General features: G+C 37.7%; 1 protein-coding gene across 1 annotated transcript in view; it reads right to left on the bottom strand.

Annotated features, from left to right (window-relative positions):
* TPX2 (TPX2 microtubule nucleation factor) overlaps positions 1–21,514 on the bottom strand; it is a 64,595-nt gene that overhangs the window by 30,223 nt on the left and 12,858 nt on the right. The window contains exons 2-7 of the mRNA XM_047743832.1: positions 18,066–18,242; positions 16,039–16,161; positions 10,659–10,785; positions 2,993–3,121; positions 1,981–2,109; positions 531–535 (exon numbers count right to left, since the gene is read on the bottom strand). Coding sequence (XP_047599788.1) covers positions 531–535; positions 1,981–2,109; positions 2,993–3,121; positions 10,659–10,785; positions 16,039–16,161; positions 18,066–18,171 — 619 coding nt within the window. The 5' untranslated portion in view covers positions 18,172–18,242. The remainder of the gene's footprint in view (positions 1–530; positions 536–1,980; positions 2,110–2,992; positions 3,122–10,658; positions 10,786–16,038; positions 16,162–18,065; positions 18,243–21,514) is intronic.

The raw sequence follows: 21,514 nt of genomic DNA, 5'->3' as shown, positions 1-21,514 counted from the left end.
TGCCCATGTGATCTTTAGAAAACTATTTAATCCCTCTGAGCCTTAGTTACCTCCACTGTAAAATGAAGAATATAAATATTTATCCTCACAGAATATTTGTGACTATTAAATCAGGTATTTCTGAAGTACCTAACACATAGTAAAAATTCAATTTAGAGTAGCCATTCTTAGCAATGAGACTATCACTAAGACCACTTATAGATAAATAGAAAAGGAAACAATTTACCCAAGAGGAAATATGGAAAATATGTTTACATATCACATAAGAGAAAATATGTTTATAATAATAGTAATACAATCCTGTCAGTAATCAAATAAAAATTAAAATAAGTTCATGCCATCAACATTATATCAATTAAATTTGAAACAATTTTAAATGTAAAAAAACAAATTCGATGTGGATGAGAGTACAAGGAAACAAAAATATTCATCCAGAGCTGATGGCACTGTAAATTCATACATATCCATTTCAGAAATAAAATTTGTGGGGCACCTGGGTGGCTCAGTCAGTTGGATGTCTGATTCTCGACTTTGGCTCAGCTCATGATATCAGTGTTGTGAGATCGCCCGCAACAGGCTCTGTGCGGGGGCAAGGAGTCTGCTTAAGATTCTCTATCTCGCCTGCTTCCTCGGCCCCTCCTCCCTCTAAAATATATATATGGGGACGCCTGGGTGGCTCAGTTGGTTAAGCAGCTGCCTTCGGCTCAGGTCATGATCCCAGCGTCCTGGGATCGAGTCCCACATCGGGCTCCTTGCTCATCAGAGAGCCTGCTTCTCCCTCTGCCTCTGCCTGCCATTCTGTCTGTCTGTGCTTGCTCTCTCTCCCTCTCTCTCTCTGACAAATAAATAAATAAAATCTTAAAAAAAATAAAATAAAATAAAATATATATGTATTAAAAAATTTAAAAAAATTAAAAATAAAGTTAAAATTAAAAAAAGAAACCAAATTGGTGATTAATATCGATAGTCGTAACACTAGTCATACCCTATAATCAAGGAATTTCTCATTCTTTAGCCTGAAGAGACTACTCAAAGAAAAGTCCCTGCCACTAAAGATGTTTGCTGATTATTTATAATGTGAAAAACTGGTAACTGCATTTTCAACAGGAAATAGTTAAATATAATTTGATAGACTATTAACTATTAAAAAAGGATAAATGTGAAGAATTTACAGTAGTACAGGGAAAAAAAAATGAAATACTCTCATGGCAAGCAAGGAAAACAGAATCCAAAGTTGTCTGTACACTGATTTTTTTCTTTAAAGATTTTATTTATTTATCTGACAGAGAGAGAGATCACAAGTAGGCAGAGAAGCAGGCAGAGAGGGGGGAAGTAGGCTCCCTGCTGGGCAGAGAGCCCGAGGAGAGAGCCGGAGGCCAGGGCTTGATCCCAGGACCCTGGGACCATGACCTGAGCTGAAGGCAGACACTTAACCCACTGAGCCACTCAGGTGCTCCTGTACACTGATTGTGAAAATATATTTTTTGCTTGAGTAAAGACCAGAAGGGAGCTTGGCAAAATTAGAACTGTTCAATTCAAGTAGTAAGAACCTTTAATTTTTCCTTTTATATTTCTTTTAATTTGCTTTTTAAAAAAATATTCTTTTTTAAAATTTAATTCAATTAGTCAATATATAGTGCATCATTAGTTTTTGATGTAATGTCCAGTGATTCACTGTTGCATATAACATCCAGTGCTCATCACATCACGTGCCCTCCTTAATCCCCATCACTCAGTTACCCCATACCCCCACCCATTTCCCTTTCTATAACCCTCAGTTTGTTTCCCAGATTAATTTGCTTTTAAAGTATATTTTTCTCAATTTTTAAGATGAGCATCCCCAAGATATAAAACAATTCACCTCACCATGGTTATAGCTTTATGAATTTCCCAAGTTCCATTTGCTCCAGACCGCAGATATACCTACTTACAATTTTACTCTATTGACTCTTAAAGTTTAAATTCAGGAAAGAAGCATACCTCACAGGTTGTATACAAGACACAGTATGTCTGCCCTTGGCTTTCTCTGGGGAAGACTCATGTTTTTCTGATGTATCTTGGTGAGCACTGCCTTCTTCCTCTTCTTCTGGCTTCTTTTTATTGTTAGAACTTTAGTTCAAAAGAACAACAAAAAAAAATACTCTCAATTCACTAAAGCATGCCCTGCTGTACCCTCCTCCCCAAAACTACCACATACAGCTTAAATTTTCTCATTCTTTAGGGCAACAAGCATGTCTCAACTGCAAGATTCTTCCAATAGCACTATTGATCATATGTACCAATGGATACAATGGGTAAACTTTGAGAACACCAATAGAAGTCAAGGTGAGAATTGTCTAATGATGGTTCAGTAGCGTGGGGAGGGATTCCAACGGCTCATTATCAAATTCACAAATGGCAAATAGCTAATTGCCTTCCCAATACCTACTCTACTTTCTTTCTTATTAACAGAACTCCAATTTTGTTTGGGGCAGCAATGTCCAAAGGCAAAAGCACTATACTTGTTTCAACAGCCTCTCTTGCAATGAGGAAGAATCCAAGCGACCCAGTAGGGCAACTGAAGTATAAGCAGGGTTTCTGGAAATTTTTCACTTCTCTGATATAGGTGCTACCCTTCTTCCTTTGCCATACCCTCCTTCTTCTCTTGAACATGGATGTTATACTTAGAAACATAGCAGCTATCTTATGACAATGTGGCAACAAGCACAAGGCAGAAGCTGAGAAACAGAGCTGCCATCTTGAGTAACAAGAATGAAAAAAAGCTAACTCAGAGATGTTGTCTGGCATTGTTCAGTCACTGAACCAAAGCCAACAGCAACTTCTCTGAAGCAAATAAATCACTAGTCCTTAAACTACTCTAGCTGAATAGGCTATTACTTAGAGCAAAATACATTCCTAACTGATAAAAATAAGAACAAGCACCATTGCTATGAGCCATGGGAGCAAGCAGGAGTAAAACCTATGCCAACTGAGAGAAGCTGTGGCTACTTACACTTTCATTTTTTTGGAGGGTGGAATTTCACTGATGATTACAGGAGTAGCACATCTCTTAGCTTTCATTTTTGCATGATGTTTTTCTTTCTGTTCCAGATCTTTCTGAGCAGAGAGTCTAGTAGATCTTCTATGATACAGGAATTGACAAAATTTATCTGAAATGAATACATCTACTACAGATATGCAATTATGCCCCACGAATGTGAAAGTATGTCCAACTGCCAAGGGCTACAGAGAGTTTAATGGTATTATTTTCACTCTAAAAACCCAATCTCTTCTTGTCTTACTGATAGCTTTTGAAATTTCATCATAAAATGTTGGTACTTATATGTAGCCAATTTTTTTTTTTAAGGTACTGGTAATCACCTAGTACAATTCTGTCCTTTTATAGGTAAAAGTCAAAAAAGATGAGGTGACTTGACCCTGCTACATAGCTAATTGCTGTCAGACCTGACATTTGAGGTCAGGTATCCCGGTAATTGACTAAGGTGAATATTTTCTCTCTATCTTTTTTTTTTTTTTTAGCCACATTCCCCCTTTCTGATAAAATATACCATATACCAAAAAAGAGCACAAAACAAAAATTAAGTGAAATGATTACAAAGTGGAAAAAAAAAAGGTTACAAAGTTAAGACTCATGAAATCACCACCCAGGCTAAGAAACAGAACACTGGCAACAGCTACTATCTGACTTGTTTTATAGTTACCATTACTTTTTCTTTATCGTTTTGCCATTTAGCATGCATTTCCATAAGCATGGTACATTCGTTTGGAAAGAAAACAAAATACAAAGAATAACAACAACAAAGAAAACCCCTTTAGATAATATAATCAGACTACTACGTGTATTTATTTCTGTCTGGTTTGTTTCACTCAACATTATGTTTATGAGAATCAACCACCATAATTTATATAGCTTTAATTCAGTGATTTTCAATGCTTGTATAACAGTCACTGCAGTAATGTACCATTATTTATCCAGTTTACTGCCAATTTTCATATATGTCTCCATGAGCACATATTGCTGTTGGATGTAAGTTGTAAGATTGTTAGGTCAGAGGGCATTGGTTATATCAACTAAAGCTGTTTTCCAAAGTGCTCGTACCAATCTATGCTTACCCTGGCAAGTCTGTATTATAGTCTGCATTGCTCTACACACTCCTGAACACTTGATATTTTCAGATGAGCTAATTTAGCTGGTATTGAGTAAAATGTCACTGTGAGGTGTTTTTTTTTTAAGATTTTATTTATTTGACACTGAGAGAGTGCAAGTGAGCATGAGCAGAGGGGAGAAGCAAGGGGAGAGGGAGAAGCAGACTCACCGCTTAGCAGGGTTCCATGCGGGGCTCCATCCCAGGACCCTAGGATCATGACCTGAGCTGGAGGCACACGCTTAACCAACTGAGCCACCCAGGTTCCCCTCACTGTGGTTTTAATTTGCTTTTCTCTGATTACCAATGAGATAGAGCAACTTTTCATATGTTTTACTGGCCATTTGGATATCCTCTTTGATAAAGTGCTAGTTCAAGCCTCTTATTTGTTTTCCACTGGGTGGTCGATCCTTTCCTGATCAGCAGGAATTCTTTACATACTATGAATATAAGCTCTTTGGTAGGTTTTATGTGTTACAAGTATCTTCTCCCACTCTGGAGGTTGGCTTTTTACTCTCTTTATGGTATCATTTGATTAGATAAATATCTCAAGTACATCAATAGCCTTCCCTATTATGCTCAGTGCTTTTCTGTATACTATTTAAAAAAAAAAAAAAAAAAACCTTCCCTTATTCCAAGATCATAAAGATATTCTCCTTTACTTCCTTATAGGAGCTTTAGCTTTCATATTTAGATCTACAATTCCACATAGAATTGACTGTTTTAGGGTACCTGGCTGGCTCAGTCAGGAACATGAAACTCTTGATTCCAGGGTTGTGGGTTTGGGCCTCATATTGGGTCTAGAGTTTACTTAAATAAAGAAATAAATAAACTTGAAAGAATTGACTTTTATATGGAGTGAGGTAGGGACCAAGTTTCATTCTGTCTATCTAGATATCCACTAGTCAAGCATTGTTTAAGTGGGGGAGGGAGCACTACTTCCCACAGATCTGTGGTAACATCTTTGTCATATATCATGTTCATATATGGGAAGGTGAATTTTTGTTTGATTCCACTGGTCTCACTAATCCTTGAGTATTATCATAAAGTTTTAATTACTGCAGCTTCATAATAATATGCCTTTCTATGTACTAGACACTTCAAAAGTATCTAGCTATTCTTTTTTTTTTTTTTAAGATTTTATTTATTGATTTGACAGACAGAGATCACAAGTAGAGAGGCAGGCAGAGAGAGAGAGGGAGAAGCAGGCTCCCCGCTGAGCAGAGAGCCCGATGTGGGGTTCGATCCCAGGACCCTGGGATCATGACCTGAGCCGAAGGCAGAGGCTTTAACCCACTGAGCCACCCAGGCGCCCCAGTATCTAGCTATTCTTAGACCTTTGCATTTCTCAAAAAATTTTAGCATCAATTTATCAAAGTCCAAAGTGAAAACCATTGGGATTTTGATGGATATTGCATTGAATCTATAGACGACTTAGGGAGAATTGACATCTTTACAATACTGAGTCTCCCAATCCATAAATATGGTATGCCCTGCCATTTGTTTAGATCTTATTTAATTTCTCTTTTCTTTTTCAAAGCACTTTCTTTATAAAAGTCCTTAAACATTATAAAGACATTATTACATATTCAGACTTTTATGCTACTGCATAGAGTCACAATTTTTTTTTTTTAAGATTTTATTTATTTATTTGACAGAGAGAGAGAGAGAGATCACAAGTAGGCAGAGAGAGGGGGAAGCAGGCTCACTGCTGAGCAGAGAGCCCGATGCGGGGCTCAATCCCAGGACCCTGAGATCATGACCTGAGCCGAAGGCAGAGGCTTAACCCACTGAGCCACCCAGGCGCCCCTAGAGTCACAATTTTTAAATCTTTATTATGGAGAATATCAAGCATATTTTAAATACAAAGAGAATAATATAATAAACTACTAAGTACTCATCATTCAGTTTCAGCAATTATCGACTCATAGCCAATCATGTATCAGTTTTCCCCCCATCCATTCTCCTGGATTTTCAAGCAATTCCTACTAAAGATCTATCTTTCATCTGCAAATATTTCATATTAATCTCTAAAAGAAAGTACTCATAAAAAAAATACATGCAGGGGCAACTGGGTGGCTCAGCGGTTAAGTGTCTGCCTTCGGCTCAGGTCATGATCTCAGAGTTCTGAGATAGAGCCCCACATTGGGCTCCCTGCTCAGCAGTGAGTCTGTTTCTCCCTCTCCCTCTGTGATCTCTCTCTCACTCTCTCGCAAATAAAAATCTTTAAAAAAAGGGGCGCCTGGGTGGCTCAGTGGTTGGGCCGCTGCCTTCGGCTCAGGTCATGATCTCAGGGTCCTGGGATCGAGCCCCGCATCGGGCTCTCTGCTCGGCAGGGAGCCTGCTTCCTCCTCTCTCTCTACCTGCCTCTCTGCCTGCTTGTGATCTCTCTCTGTCAAATAAATAAATAAATAAATAAATAAAAAATCTTTAAAAAAAAAAAAAATCTTTAAAAAAAAATAATACATGCAGTAACAAAGAGCAAATTTATTCAATTAAGGAATGAAGTAATGGATGTATTGAATGAGTAATGAAGAGTGCGTATTATAAAACACAGACAAAACACAAAACTACAACTATGTGAAGGCACTGGAAAGTGACCAAAAGCAGGCAGAAAACAGGAACATTTATTCATGAAAAACAGCAACCGCAAAAGGTAAGTATTATAAGTTAGTAGCTTTTTGGCCTGAGGTACTCCCCCAACATAGCAGCTCCAAGAGCAGAAAATTCCAGTCTCACTGGCTTGAGATAGCAGAAGAATTCAAGGCCAGTATAACAGCTGGAAATTTAGAGGAAAATCCTAAAAGTACAAGAGCTACAGAAAAGATGTCATTCAAAATCTGAGCAAAAACTCTGTATAATTCCTGCCTGACAGCTAACCCATTTGTATTTTAGGGGAGACCTAGGAAGCCCAGCAAAAAGGCAAAGCAGAAACTGATGAAGAGTCCATCCTTAAAAGTCATAACTGTCTAGATAAGATTGGTGAGTTTGCTGCTTTTTTGAAGTAGACTCCCCACTGTGTACATAGGAGGATGGCACAAAGATAACATCTCACTAGCTTGAGGTGTTAGTAGACAAACATCAGAGCAGGCAGAAAGGCTGAAAATTTAGATGCAAAACTTCAGAAGCAAGACAACCACAGAGGATGAACACTTAAACCTACGTATAAACTCTACTCAGAGTCTTGGCTGACCTCTAACCTTTGCAGACCCAGGGGAGACTACAAGGAGCCAGACTAAAAAAGCAGCAGCTATGTATGCAAATACATGAATAACCAATAATCCCATGAAAATGTGGATCAACATCATTAGTCATCAAAAAAATGCAAATTAAAAACAATGAAATATCATTGAAAAGACCGACTATCAAGAGTTGGCTAGGATATGGAGCAACTGAAACTCTCATATATTGTTAGTGGGAATATAAATGGGACAGTCACTTTGGAAAACATTCTGGCTGTTTCTTATAAACATACATTTAACCTTATGGCCCAGCAATTGCACTCCTAAGTATTTACCCAAAAGAAATACATGTCCTCAACTACTCAGAGCAGCTTTATATAGCCCCAGACTGGAAACAACCCAAATGTCCTTCATCTGTTGAATGGATAAACAAATTGTGGCATATTCACTCGATAGAACTTATTATCAGCAATAAAAAGAAGCAAACTACCAATACATGCCATGACATGGATGCATCTCAAAAACAAATGCTAAGCGAAAGAAGTCAGATAGAAGAGTACATATAATTCCATTTACAAAAATATCTAGAACAGGACAAAATAATATATGGTGACAGGAACTGGAAAAGTGGTTGCCTCTGGGTCAGAGGGTGAGAAGGTAGAAGAAGCAGTTTAGTTTGACTATACAGGGATAGGAATGAGAGAACTTTCTGAAGTGTTGGAAATGTTCTATATATTTTGGTTGTGATTGCATGGTGGTATGTATTTGTCAAAATTAATCAGACCATACACTCGAGATCTATGTATTTTACTATATGCAAATTATTACCCAGCAAAATTAGTTAATTTTTAAAAATGGGTTGAGAATCATAAAATCTAGAAAGAAAGGCAAAGCACATCCATACAGAACCATTTAGACCATTACTTAAATTCAACATACAGTGATATTATAAAGTCAAGAGAAGAATTGCGGGGTGTCTTTAAGGAGAAATGGCTAAGGGATGAGATACCAAAATTAAAACATATATTTGTGGTAAAGCAACCCCTTCATGGAAAAATTATTATGACACACTAAGGCCTTATTGACTCTTAACTATTCTGTGTCGAAGAAGTTTTGGCGATCTTTTAGCCTACTGAAACCATGTGAAAATAAAATAGTAGGGAATTTGCCTGACTGTCTATACCTTCCTATCCCAGCTGCCCTTTCTTTCCAGATTAGGCAACTCTGGAGTCAGAAAAATCTGAGATTTGAGATTAACGGCACTAATGTTTTACCTCTTATTATGCATTTTGATAATGCAGTATCATTTACAAAGTAGTCACATACCATCTTATCTGGCCCTTTCTGACAAGAAGCCTGAGGGATATGGTTATTCTCAGTAAACTGAGATTATGAGTGGTAGAGATACCTGTCATAAAAACAAAACAAAACAGGGACCCTGGGTGGCTCTGTCGGTTAAGCCACTGCCTTCAGCTCAGGTCATGATCCCCGGGTCCTGGGACTGAGTCCCGCATCAGGCTCCTTGCTTGGCAGGGACCCTGCTTCCCTCTCCACCTCTACCTGCCGTTCTGCCTCCTTATGCGCTCGCTCCCTCCTCATTCTCTCTCTCTCTGACAAATAAATAAAATCTTAAAAAAACAAAATCAAAAACCACTCAGGTCTTCTAACTCTGAGAGTAGCTGGATTCCTGTCACACCATCACTTCCAAAAAGCATTCAGAATTCAGTCAGGATGAAAGACAATTTTAGCAATCATACACAAATCATACACTAGTGAAGACACTAACACTTTACTGAATTCTAAAGAAATCCCTAAGACACTGGGTCCCTTTTCTGTAGGACTCATTTACAACCTAAACATCGAACAGAAACCACAGAATCAACCAGTAGCAATCTCTTAAGATCTCTTGTAATATATGGTTGGTTGAGATTTCACAGAATTCTTTGATTAAAACAGGCTTCTTTACTCGGGACACCTGGGAGGCTCAGTCAGTTAAGCATACGACTCCTGTTTTGGCTAAGATCATGATTTCACGGTGTGAGATCAAGCCCCACATCTGGCTCCACACTCAGCACTGAGTCTGCTTGAGATCCTCTTCCTCTACCTCTTCCCCCACTCACATACTCACTCTTTCTCTCAAATAAATAAATAGATGAAATCTTTTTTAAAATAATAATAAAAAATAAAATTAAAAAAAAATAAAATGGGCTTCTTTATCAAAAATGATTAGGATAAGCTTATACAATGCTATCCTCAAAAGGCAATATCCTTATGCCAACATGAAGCTTTGAAAAGGGTAACTTCATCACTTCTGAGCAACAATACATATTATTATCTATATATAAATAATATCATTTGCCATTTCTCTTCCTTGAAGATATTCTAGGTAACATCAAGGTATAAAGCAATAGGGGTGTCTGGGTGGCTCAGGTGGTTGGGCATCCAACTCCTGATTTCAGGTCAGGTCAGATCTAAGTTTGGAGACTGAGCTCCACATCGGTCTCCGTGCTAGGCTTGGAGCCTGCTTAAGATTCTCTCTCTGTCCCCCACCCCACACTCACTCCCTCTCTTTAAAAAAAAAAAGGATACTGATACAAATACAACATTCAAAGACATGAAATGTTTTTATTTTGTTTTTAGATTTTATTTATTTATTTGACAGAGAAAAAGATCACAAGTAGGCAGAGAGGCAGGCAGAGAGAGAGGGGGAAGCAGGCTCCCTGCTGAGCAGAGAGCCCAATGCAGGGCTCGATCCCAGGACCCTAAGATCATGACCTGAGCCGAAAGCAGAGGCTTAACCCACTGAGCCATCCAGGCGCCCCAACATGAAATGTTTTTAGATCATCAGTGTCAAGACTGCAGCTTAACCCATCCACCCATCCTTTCATTCATTCAAGTATTTATTCACCTTCTTCTCCTGCCAGACACTGTTAGGCACAGTAAGAATACATAATTTTTGCCCTTATGAAATGTACTTACAACCTATAATCAGGAAAAAAATATCTGCCATATTTACATAATTTACACAAGTAAATTACAATCCATATTGATGGTGCAAACAGCAAGAGCTTTGGAAATGAACTGATCAGTCTGAATTCTGGCTCTGATACAAACTTCAAGCAACTTAGTACCTCTAACTTGCTTAACAATAAATTAAGCATACTATCTACAACTCATAAACATTATAAAGATTAAATGAGGTAATATAAAGAGTCTAGTATAGGAGGTATTATAGTAGGTAGTATAGTCTAGAATAGCAGGTATTCTGACAATAATTATTCTTTGAACATCATTAATATAACCACCACTTTGAGTCCTGAAACAGTCTTACCTCTGAGGCTGCACTGGAGTATATTTTGAGGTGGTTCCCTTGACTTCCAAGGAAGAACAAGCATTTGATGGAATGGACTGTTCCGCCAGATTTTCTTTTTCTGCCTCTTTGTAATAAGTGTTGTCAACTGTAGGAGAGCAAAAACTAGTCAGCACTCAGAATCCCAAGGAAAATGTTGGAGAGACATATAGATACATACATATCTCTGTGTGTGTGTGTGTGTGTGTGTGTGTATCCCTTCTAAGCAGTGGAACCATTAGTTCCAGTGACATCTTATACAGAAGTCCAATTTATAAAATCTACTTTGGTTGAAGCAGAAATGTAGGATCTAAGGCCTATCTGCCAGCCTAAGTCACCATCTCAGAAAAAAGCAACTCTGTCTTTAAATGCTGATAATCATATTATCTGGCATTATGAGTATACCCACCAGCTTTTCTCCCCTCCAGAAATTAAAAACACTGAGAGTTAAAAGATATAGCATTTGAGAAAGGGGAAGATAAGGGTGGGAAGGGGAAGGAGTTACTTTATCATAAAATATTCTAACGTTACCATGGCCATCATGGAACAGAAACAAAAAAGAACTATAAGAATAAGGAGAGAAAAAAAAATAATAAGGAAAAAGAACAGTCAAGTAAAGGGGAAGAAATAGCATTTGCTGGTATAGCTTATGAACTGAGCCTTGACAAAAGAAAAAAACCCTAATGAAATAAATGGAAGAAAAGTTAGGCTATGAAAACACACTTCATGCATTATTTATTCCAGAAAACAATCATTTGGCTCATTCCCTAAAGAAATTTTTTTCTGGAGGGGAGAAAAAGAAACAAACAAAAAATGATAGTGCATTATATCAAGACTACAACAGAGGCACTTAACCCATTTAAAAGCAGAGATGATTAAATTTTTTAAAATTAATGTAAAAAATTTGATATAAAATTTTTACAGGGCACCTGGCTGGCTCAGTCAGTAGACATATGATTCTTGATCTCAGGGTTATAAGTTCAAGCTCCATATTAGGTACAGAGATTACTTAAAAATAAAATCTTAAAAAATATATATTATATGTTACCTATAAAAATGCACTTAAAATATAAAGATACATAATGCTAGCACTAATCAAAAGAAAGCTGGGATGGATATAACATCAGACAATGCAGATTTCAGAGCAAAAAATATCACCAGAGATAAAGATGACCATTTCAAAATGATAAAATGATCAATTCCTCAAGATGCCAAAACAACCTAAATATTTATGTATCGAATAAGAGACCTTCAAAACACACAAAGCAAAAAGTAGAAGAAATAGAAAAAACCATGAGTATAGCCTGAAATTTCAATCTCTCCCTCTAATTTATGGAACAAACTGACAGAAAAATCAGTAAGAATCTAAGTCATATGAGCAATTGTGTAAGGCTGTATTCAATAAAACTTCATTAACAAAAATATGTTGCAGTCAACTCATCAGAAGGACATAACAATAGCAAACATATATATAAAAAATAATGAAGCCCCAGATACATAAAGGAAAAACTGAAAAAAATTAAAGGGAGAAATAGACAATTCAATAGTATAGTTGAAGATTTCAATATCCCCATTTTCAATAACAGACAGTACAGTTAGATAGAAGATCAATGAGGAAATAGAAGATTTGAGCAATACTATCCACCAACTTGATCTAAACTGACATTGATATAACTCTCCACTCAATGACAGCAGAATACACATTCTTTTGAAGTGCATACAGAATATTTACCAAGACAGACCATATTCTGGGCCATGAAACAAAACACTTAAAAGGATTCAAGTCACACAAGTAATGTTCATTAACCACAATGGAATTAAATCCCTCAAGAAATCAGTAACAGAGACGATTTCTAGAACCAATCCCCCCTCCATATATTTGGAAATTAAATAATATACTTCTAAATAACAGGTAATTTGGAACTAATAGAAACACAAACTACTAACACTCACTCAAGAAGAGATCATCTATATCTCTTAAAGAAATTGAATTTGTAGGGGCGCCTGGGTGGCTCAGTGGGTTAAAGCCTCTGCCTTAGGCTCAGGTCATGATCCCAGGGTCCTAAGATCAAGCCCCACATCAGGCTCTCTGCTTCCCTTCCTCTCTCTCTGCCTACTTGCGATCTCTGTCAAATAAATAAATAAAAATCTTTAAAAAAAAAAAAGAAAAGAAAAGAAATTGAATTTGTAGTTAAAAACATTTCTACAAAGAAAACTTCAGACCCAGTTGGGTTCAATGCTGACTTCTACCAAACATTTAAGACATAATATCAATTCCATGCAAATTCTTCCAGGAAAAATGAAAAGAAGGGAATATTTAAAGTAAGGCCAGCTTTACTCTATCAAAATCAAACAAAGGCTTCACAAGGAAAACCACAGACCAATATCCCTCATCAATAATATAAGAAAAATTCTCGACAACAATGTAGCAAACTGAGCCTAAAAACATAGAAAAATACCATCATGACCAACTGGAGCTCATCCCAGAAATGCAAGGTTGGCTTAACATTTGAGGCACCTGGGTGGCTCAGTGGGTTAGAGCCTCTGCCTTCGGCTCAGGTCATGATCCCAGGACCCTGGGATCGATCCCCGCATTGAGCTCTCTGCTCGGTGGGGGGCCTGCTTTCCCCTCTCTCTCTGCCTGCCTCTCTGCCTACTTGTGATCTCTCTCTCTCTCTGTGTCACATAAATAAATAAAATCTTGGGGCGCCTGGGTTAAGCCGCTGCCTTCGGCTCAGGTCATGATCTCAGGGTCCTGGGTTCGAGCCCCGCATCGGGCTCTCTGCTCAGCAGGGAGCCTGCTTCCTCCTCTCTCTCTGCCTGCCTCTCTGCCTGCTTGTGATCTCTGTCTGTCAAATAAATAAATAAATAAAATCTTTAAAATAAATAAATAAATAAATAAATAAAATCTTTTTTAAAAAATTGGAAAATTAGTGCAACTTAACATATTAACAGACCAAAAAAAGAAAAATACCATATAATCATCTCAATATAAGCAGAAAATACATCTGACAAAATCTCACATCCATGACAAATAAAAATTATCAACAAAGGAAGAATAGACGGGAACTTCTTCAGCCTGATTAAGGGTATTTATGAAAAAAACTATAGTTAACAGCACACTTTTTTAAAGATTTTATTTTATTTTTTTATTTGAGAGATAAATTTATTTGAGGGGATGGCAGAGCAGGAGGGAGAGGGACAAGAAGACTCCAGACTGAGTGCAGAGCCTGAGGCGGGGCTCAATCCTACCACCCCGAGATCGCAACCTGAGCCAAAATCAAGAGTCAGATGCTCAGCTGACAAAGTCACCCAGACACCCCCAACTACAGTTAATGTCATACTTAATGGTGAAAACCTAAATGCCACAACAGGCATGTCTACCCTTTCCACTCCTATCAATATCTTAATGAAGGCTCTAGTCAATGTAATATTCAAGAAAAAGAAATAAAAGGGATATTTGCAAAAATAAATAAATAAATAAATAAATAAATAAATAAGGGATATTTGCAGATGACATGATCATCTGAAATCTGATGGAATCTAGGGGCACCTGGGTGGCTCAGTTGGTTAAGCATTCCCTTCGGCTCAGGTCCTGATCCCAGGGTCCTGGGATAGAAACCCCCTCTGGCTTCCTGCTCAGCCGGGCATCTGCTTCTCCCTCTCCCTTTCTCCCAACCCCACCCCCAGCTTATGCATGCGCATTCATGCTCTCTATCTCTCTCGTTCACATTCTCTCTCTCTCAAATAAATAAGTAAAATCTTTAAAAAGAAATAAATAAAAGAAATCTGATGGAGTCTACAAAAACCTACTAAAACAATTGAGTTTAGAAGGTAGCAGGATAAAAAATCAGTATATAAAAATTAGTCATATGCCTTTGTATTAGCAATACAATACGAAATTGAAATTAAAATAGAGGTATGAAAAGAACTTTGGGAACACAAATACAGGAAATTAGTTAGAGAAAAAAGGGTATTTGAGCTGGACCTTGAATAAAGAGTAGGAAATTTTCATTTATATTAAGAGGCAGAGGGAACAAAACTAATAGGTGAGAATATGTAATAGGAAAGAACACAGACTCTGACGGGTCTAAGGGGCATGCACATAAGCAGTGTGTATGGTCTTTGGCACATGACAGGCCCAGAAGAAGTCTCTTGCTTTGGGGCACACCGTTGACAAAACAGTCTTGAACTGACAAATTAGGTAGTATTATATATTCTCTCAATTCAAGAAAGTACAAAGTCCACCAAAGCAACAGATAATCTGCCACACATAATGAACTAATGAAATTCACCTGAGGATACAGCACTCAGGCCACAGGCATTCTAAACATGTCAAGTGAAACAAGCCATACACTTCTAATACCTTCTACAAGAAAGAGAGTGGATGCAAAAATTCAGGGTCCTTGTCCTGATCCCAAATTCAACAGATGTCATCTGTACTCATGAATTAATTATCTGAAAGTCATCCTAGTAGCTTAGACTCTGTAAACTAGAAAAGTTCACTAAAAATACAGCTATTTCCTGGTATGACACCTCTAGTTAATGGTCTAATTGAAGCCAGTTTCAGATTTACCTATAAGAGTCACAGTCAAATGTTCGAAATTAATTGTGGTGATGGCTGTATAATACTCTATGAATATACTATAAAAAAACACGGACTACGGTGAGTACTATGAAATGTGTAAGCCTGATGATTCACAGACCTGTACGCCTAGGGCAAATAGTACATTATATGTTAATAAAAATAATTTTTAAAATAAATAAATAAAATAAAATAAAAACCAAGCCATTAAAAAAAAACAACTCATGGAAATGTAACTTTAGGTGATTTGTACAGGTGAATTATATCTAAATATAGCTATTATTTCAAAAAAAGAATCATTTTTAAGTATTTATGATTTCTTTAAAAATGCTTTTGTTCTTTAAAAAAATGCTTCTTTTGTTCTGATCAAACAGACAATATTCTGCAGACTTAGTAACCACCAGTCTAAATGTCAATTATCTTTTAAAATCAGATGCATGACTCAAAGAATCCTTGTACAATGGCAAACAGTACGTTCTTCTCTCCTGCTGTTTTGTTCCCAGTCAGACTCAGGTTAGGTTAAATCTTGTCATAAAAAGAGAAGAGTTATATATCTGGCAATAAAAGTCAATGTTAGCTTAAATTCTAAGAGATTAAAAAAAAAAAAAAAGTATAGTGCATCATTAGTGTCACATTCACCATGAAATGAAGTAGCCCACTTCACCAATAATAAACCGAAGGATACAACATTTAGGTAATTCCCCAGATCCCTCAGGCTCTTAATACACTGTTTCACCATACTACCAAGGACCTTTTTTCTAAGATAATCTTTCTTACCTGGTCTCAAAGGCGTGACAATAGCTTGCTGAGGATTAGGCTTCCTCAGAGGGGTTTTGCCCTGAAAAAGCCCTGCTATGCCATTCTTTCCAGGAAACTTATTCTCCAAATTGGCCTTCTCCTCTGTGAAAAGGTAAGAATGTCATCATTTAAACAATCAGCAAGGAAGTAAAATAAATCAGTACCCTGCACAGTTTTTTAAATGGGGCCTAAACCCTTCAACTGGTACACTTGCAATTCATTTGGCAAGTACAAAGTTCTAGTGATCAAAAAGAAATGAGTACACATTATACGTCAGAGATAGAGACTGTAAAAACTATCAAAACTACCACTAAAACACTGGCAACATTGAACAATGTATCATAGAAAAGAAGTGCAGACTCTGCATTGTGAATAGCTACTTACTTTTACTTGATACACATTTGGACCATACAAACATGAACCGGCCTAATACATCGTGTTCCTCTCAAAGAAAACTGTAGCTATTAAGATCTGCAGGGCTTACAAGGGAAGTACTATGGTCTATTTGAGTTGAGGTTCCTCACCCACAGTGGCAAGAGGTGGGTGTGTGAGGATGGAACAGAACTAGGCTCTCTCAGGAATTTTATCTTAGGTTCTGCTGTGCCCAAAAGTTAACCGAAAGCAGTGAAACGTCTCTTCTACCAAAAGCCTATCAACAGACAGAAGCTTCAGGAATATGGTGATGCCCAGCAAATAACACTGGGCATACATACCCTGACTGCAAATATGTAAAGAGATACGATTATTTGGAAGAGAATTAGAAAATAATATATTAGAACTAAGGTGGTTTTGAAAGAATAGTGGGGTTAATTTTTCTTCTACATTATATTTAATAGTGTCATTGTACTAATATTTCCTTTTTTTTTTTTTTTTTAAAGAAACCTGGATAAAGGAATAGACAACCCAGACTTCTCTTTGGGGTTTCAGTAAAGCAGAGACACAGGGAACACCCCTGTAGGGCAGCTGGCCCTCTTCTCCACCCTTCCTCAACATCACTTTCAACAGATCCCTCCTCTCAGGATCCCCCTGGCATACTACTAAAGAAGAGAATGGCATGTGCCATCACATTTGGATACTGCATTATAAGTAATAAGTGCAGCTGCAAGGGACTCATTTTTTTCTCCCATTACATACTGATTTTCTTTTAATATGGAGGATAAAGACATGAGAAAGTAAAAAACGAAGAGATTCTAGGAACTACTAACCTGACATATCAGTGATCTCACCATATTATTACAAAGTAATATGAAAATATAACCACATCCTTATTTATTGTTGGACTGGTGTCAGAGTTTGTGTCAAATCACGTTACCCAACATCAGGTGATCCCATCTGCTTGGGGATTGGGTTCTAAGTAGCATAATCCCTCCAGCCAAAAAAGAATTGGTAAAGCGAAGTAAGAGGGAGGTAATTGCAGTTACAAAGTAACACAAGAATCCTTGTGATATACAAAAAAAAAAAAAGAATCCTTGTGATATTAGATCTGTTAGAACTGTTCAATATCTTGACAGTGGGAGTAGATACACAAACCTACACAGGTGATTAAAAATTGCATAGAACTCACTACATAAATGAATATGTGTACAAGTGAAATTGAGGAAATCTGAGTTAGGTAGATTCTATAAATGTCAATATCCTAGCTATAATATTATATTCTGTGCCCAATGATAGTAGAGCAAGTTTTTATGTGGCTGCCATCACGACAGAATGTTTTGAATGCTAGAGTTTCACTGAACTTTGTTTCATCTGGATTTTCCCATATATCCCTAAAGATTAAACACTTATCATTCTTAACTGCAAAATAACACTAATTTGTACTGATAGTCCATTTCCAAAACACTGGGCATTTCAATTATTTCTATCATATCATGGATGATAAAGTATCTTGGTGTAAACAAGAATTTATATTTTAGTTATTTTCTTGCAATTCCTTCTATTTTTTGAAAGGTACTCAGAACAAAGCAAGCCACTAATCCTTAGAATGGCCAGAGAAAGGCAACACTTACCAAACCAAGAATCTATGTTTTGGGTATCTTCCTCATCATTCAAAGAGGTAAAATTGATGAAGTCCGTGGGAGCGTCATAGGAATAGGAAGTTTTAACTTGCGACATTGTCCCCTGCCTTGGCACCGAAGAGCAGATTTTCCCCAGTACTCGTGTCACTTCTTCCAACAGATCACCTTCTAATGAAAGAAATGGTTCAGAAACTCAGTCGTACATTAATCTAAGGTACTGATTCCCCAGCAGGTACTTTGCCTTTACTACTACATGTGCAATTCTGAAAATGATCTGGACAAGTTGCCTAACTTTTCAAACCAAACTAAAAGTTAACTTCTGGGGCACCTGAGTGGCTCAGTGGGTTAAGCCTCTGCCTTTGGCTCAGGTCATGATCTCAGGGTCCTCAGATCCAGCCCCTTGTTGGGCTCTCTGCTCAGCAGGGAGCTTGCTTTCCGCCCCCCTCTCTCTCTGCCTGCCTCTCTGCCTACTTGTGATCTCTGTCAAATAAATAAATAAACAAGCAAATAAATAAAAGTTAACTTCTCTTTTTCTTTTTCTTTTTTTTTAAAGATTTTATTTATTTCTTTGACAGAGATCACAAGTAGGCAGAGAGACAGGCAGAGAGAGGGGGGAAGCAGGCTCCCTGCTCAGCAGAGAGCCCGATTCAGGGCTCGATCCCAGGACCCTGGGATCACGACCTGAGCTGAAGGCAGAGGCTTTAACCCACTGAGCCACCCAGGCGCCCCTCTTTTTCTTCTTTTTTAAAGTTTTTTGTTTGTTTGTTTTTTTGTGTTTTTTTTAGCAATGTCTACACCCAACGTGAGGCTCAAGTCCCAAGATGAAAAGTCGCATTCTCTACTGACGGAGTCAGTCAGGCACCCCAAAGACAACTTTTCTTTTTTGGTAACTTGAAGACACCCCTTGAGATAAATATGTTGGAATTAGAAAGAAGCAAAGTTTGATGAGTACCTACAACATGCGAGGCAAGCACCATATTGGGTGTTTTACATTAATTATTTTATTTTCCCTCAATCTACCATTTTCTCACTTCTAGCCTCTCCAATATCCAATTTACTCTCTTTCTCTCTCTCTGCCCTGAATAATCCAATTTCTGTCCTGAATAATTCAATTTCTGAAACACGCCATTAAATTTTATACCTACCAACTAAAATCTTACTCATCGAGGCGCCTGGGTAGCTCAGTCGTTAAGTGTCTGCCTTCGGCTCAGGTCATAATCCCAGGGTCCTGGGATCAAGCCCCATATCAGGCTTCCTGCTCAACAGGGAGCCTGTTTCTCCCCATCTAGCTCCCCCTGCTTGTGTTCCTTCTCTCACTATCTCTGTCATAAATACATAAACACTTAAATAAATAAATAAATAATAAAATCTTACTCATCATTCCAAGTTCAATTTAATTCTCTACAAACTTTCCCACACTCCACCTATCATACGAACTGTTGCCTCTCCAAAGCCATAGTGCTTTGTTTACCATCCAATTCTATGTTAGTTAACTATACAAATGCCTCTCCTAGAAGACTGTAAGTTTCTGAGAACAAGGATGGATTTTACTCACTTGTATATACCTCATCCGTCAAGGTACATAGAACAGGATCTTATATATAGTAAGAGCTCAATACATTTTGCCAACTACAGGCTTTCTTTCCTTAGAAATATCTTCATAAAAATACTATTCCTGGGCATGAAAAGAAAAACTTTAAGAAATACATAAAAGGAGATTCCTGGCTGTCTAAGTAGGTAGAGAATGTGACTCTTGATCTCAGGGTTATAGGTTCACGCCCTACGTTGGGTGTAGAGATTGCTAAAAATAAAATCTTTAAAAAAAAGGCACATGCCGATTAGATCAAAGGAACAAGTCAAAGATAGGGGCCCATCCCTACTCCTATATACAAAGTTCTACACTGCCCTGTAGAAACCTGTGTGGGTTTAAAGTCAATCCCCACTCTAGCCCTCTGTGGTTAAGAAAATATCTGAAAGTAGTCTGAAAAACAGCCTGAAGGACACACTCACTGGCAAATAATTTCCCTATGAAACTCAGTGAGCCATTTGTCTTCATCCAGGGAACATGTACTTAAAATATTCTGTATCTTGGAAGAGAAGTAGATACCAGTAATCACTTGAATTTACATTTATAAACATTTTTTTTAAGGTTTTATTTATTTGACAGAGATCACAAGCAGGCAGAGAGGCAGGCAGAGAGACAGAGAAGGAGGAAGCAGGCTCCCCACCGAGCAGAGAGCCCGACGCAGGGCTCGACCCCAGGACCCTGAGACCATGACCCGAGCCGAAGGCAGAGGCTTAAACCCACTGAGCCACCCAGATGCCCCTTGAATATACATTTATTAAGTATCTTCTTTAAGCTTTTATTTTATTATAAAAATGCATGCTCATTAAAGAAATTAGATCACAAAAACACCTTTTATTAAAAAAATAATAATCTACAATGCCACACTATTTCAATCTATCTCTCTCTCATTCTCTCTCTCTCTATATATACACACATATATATGAATCTGCTTCACATATTTTGAACGTTTTTCATGGCAATACATACGGGTATTTTATCAATTGATGACTGTACCGTAATTTACTTATCCCATATTTTTAGGTATTTCCTAATATTTTCGCTTTAAAGACACTTAGAAGACTATCTGGGGTACCTGGGTGGCTCAGTCAGTTGAGTGTCTGCCTTAGGCTCAGGTCATGGTCCCAGGGTCCTGGGATCGAGCCCTGCATCAGGCTCCCTGCTCAGCGGGGAGTCTGCTTCTCCCTCTCCCTCAGACCCTTTGCCTCCCCCCCCCCCCAGCTCGTGTTCTCTCTCAAATAAATAAATAAAACCTTAAAAAAAAAAATGGAATGGCTGCATTTATGTGGAAACGTTCCTCTAAAGAGCAATAGTTACTTGTATTACCAGAGAGGTCTGCCAGTTCCCCAAACCATCACCAGTTCTGGGCACTATAACTCTCAGTGCTCCTTTTCTTTATATTCTACCACCATCCCTATTCTCTGAGATAAATTGTGAGCTTAGTTACACCCAACTTCATTGCTCAGTGGTTTGGCCAATATTTCATTAGCTTCTCTCAGTGGACTGGGGTAATTCAGAAGGTACTTGAGTGCCTCAGAAATATTTGTTCTAATAAATACTTGGTTTACTTAATGACATCAATCTATATACCAGAGAACTTCATCTTCCCATGGTCTCTCCTATTAACTCACCGCAGTCAGAACTCCACGGACACCTTTATAACAATGCCCCAGTTGAGGTACTTAGGTAGAAATACGATTATTTTGGAATTGGGAGGAATCTTAAACAACACCTAACTTTTGCAGTTTATAGATAAGGATTAAAGCAAAAAAGGCTCTTTCAAGGTCACATGACAGAAATACTAACAATCATGGTAAAAACAGTTACCAAAGGTACTTATATGTACCAGGTGCTA

The sequence above is a fragment of the Lutra lutra genome, chromosome 9 (genome assembly GCF_902655055.1).
Source record: "Lutra lutra chromosome 9, mLutLut1.2, whole genome shotgun sequence".
NCBI classification, from domain to species: domain Eukaryota; kingdom Metazoa; phylum Chordata; class Mammalia; order Carnivora; family Mustelidae; genus Lutra; species Lutra lutra.
This window is presented reverse-complemented; position numbering and strand designations above follow the sequence as displayed.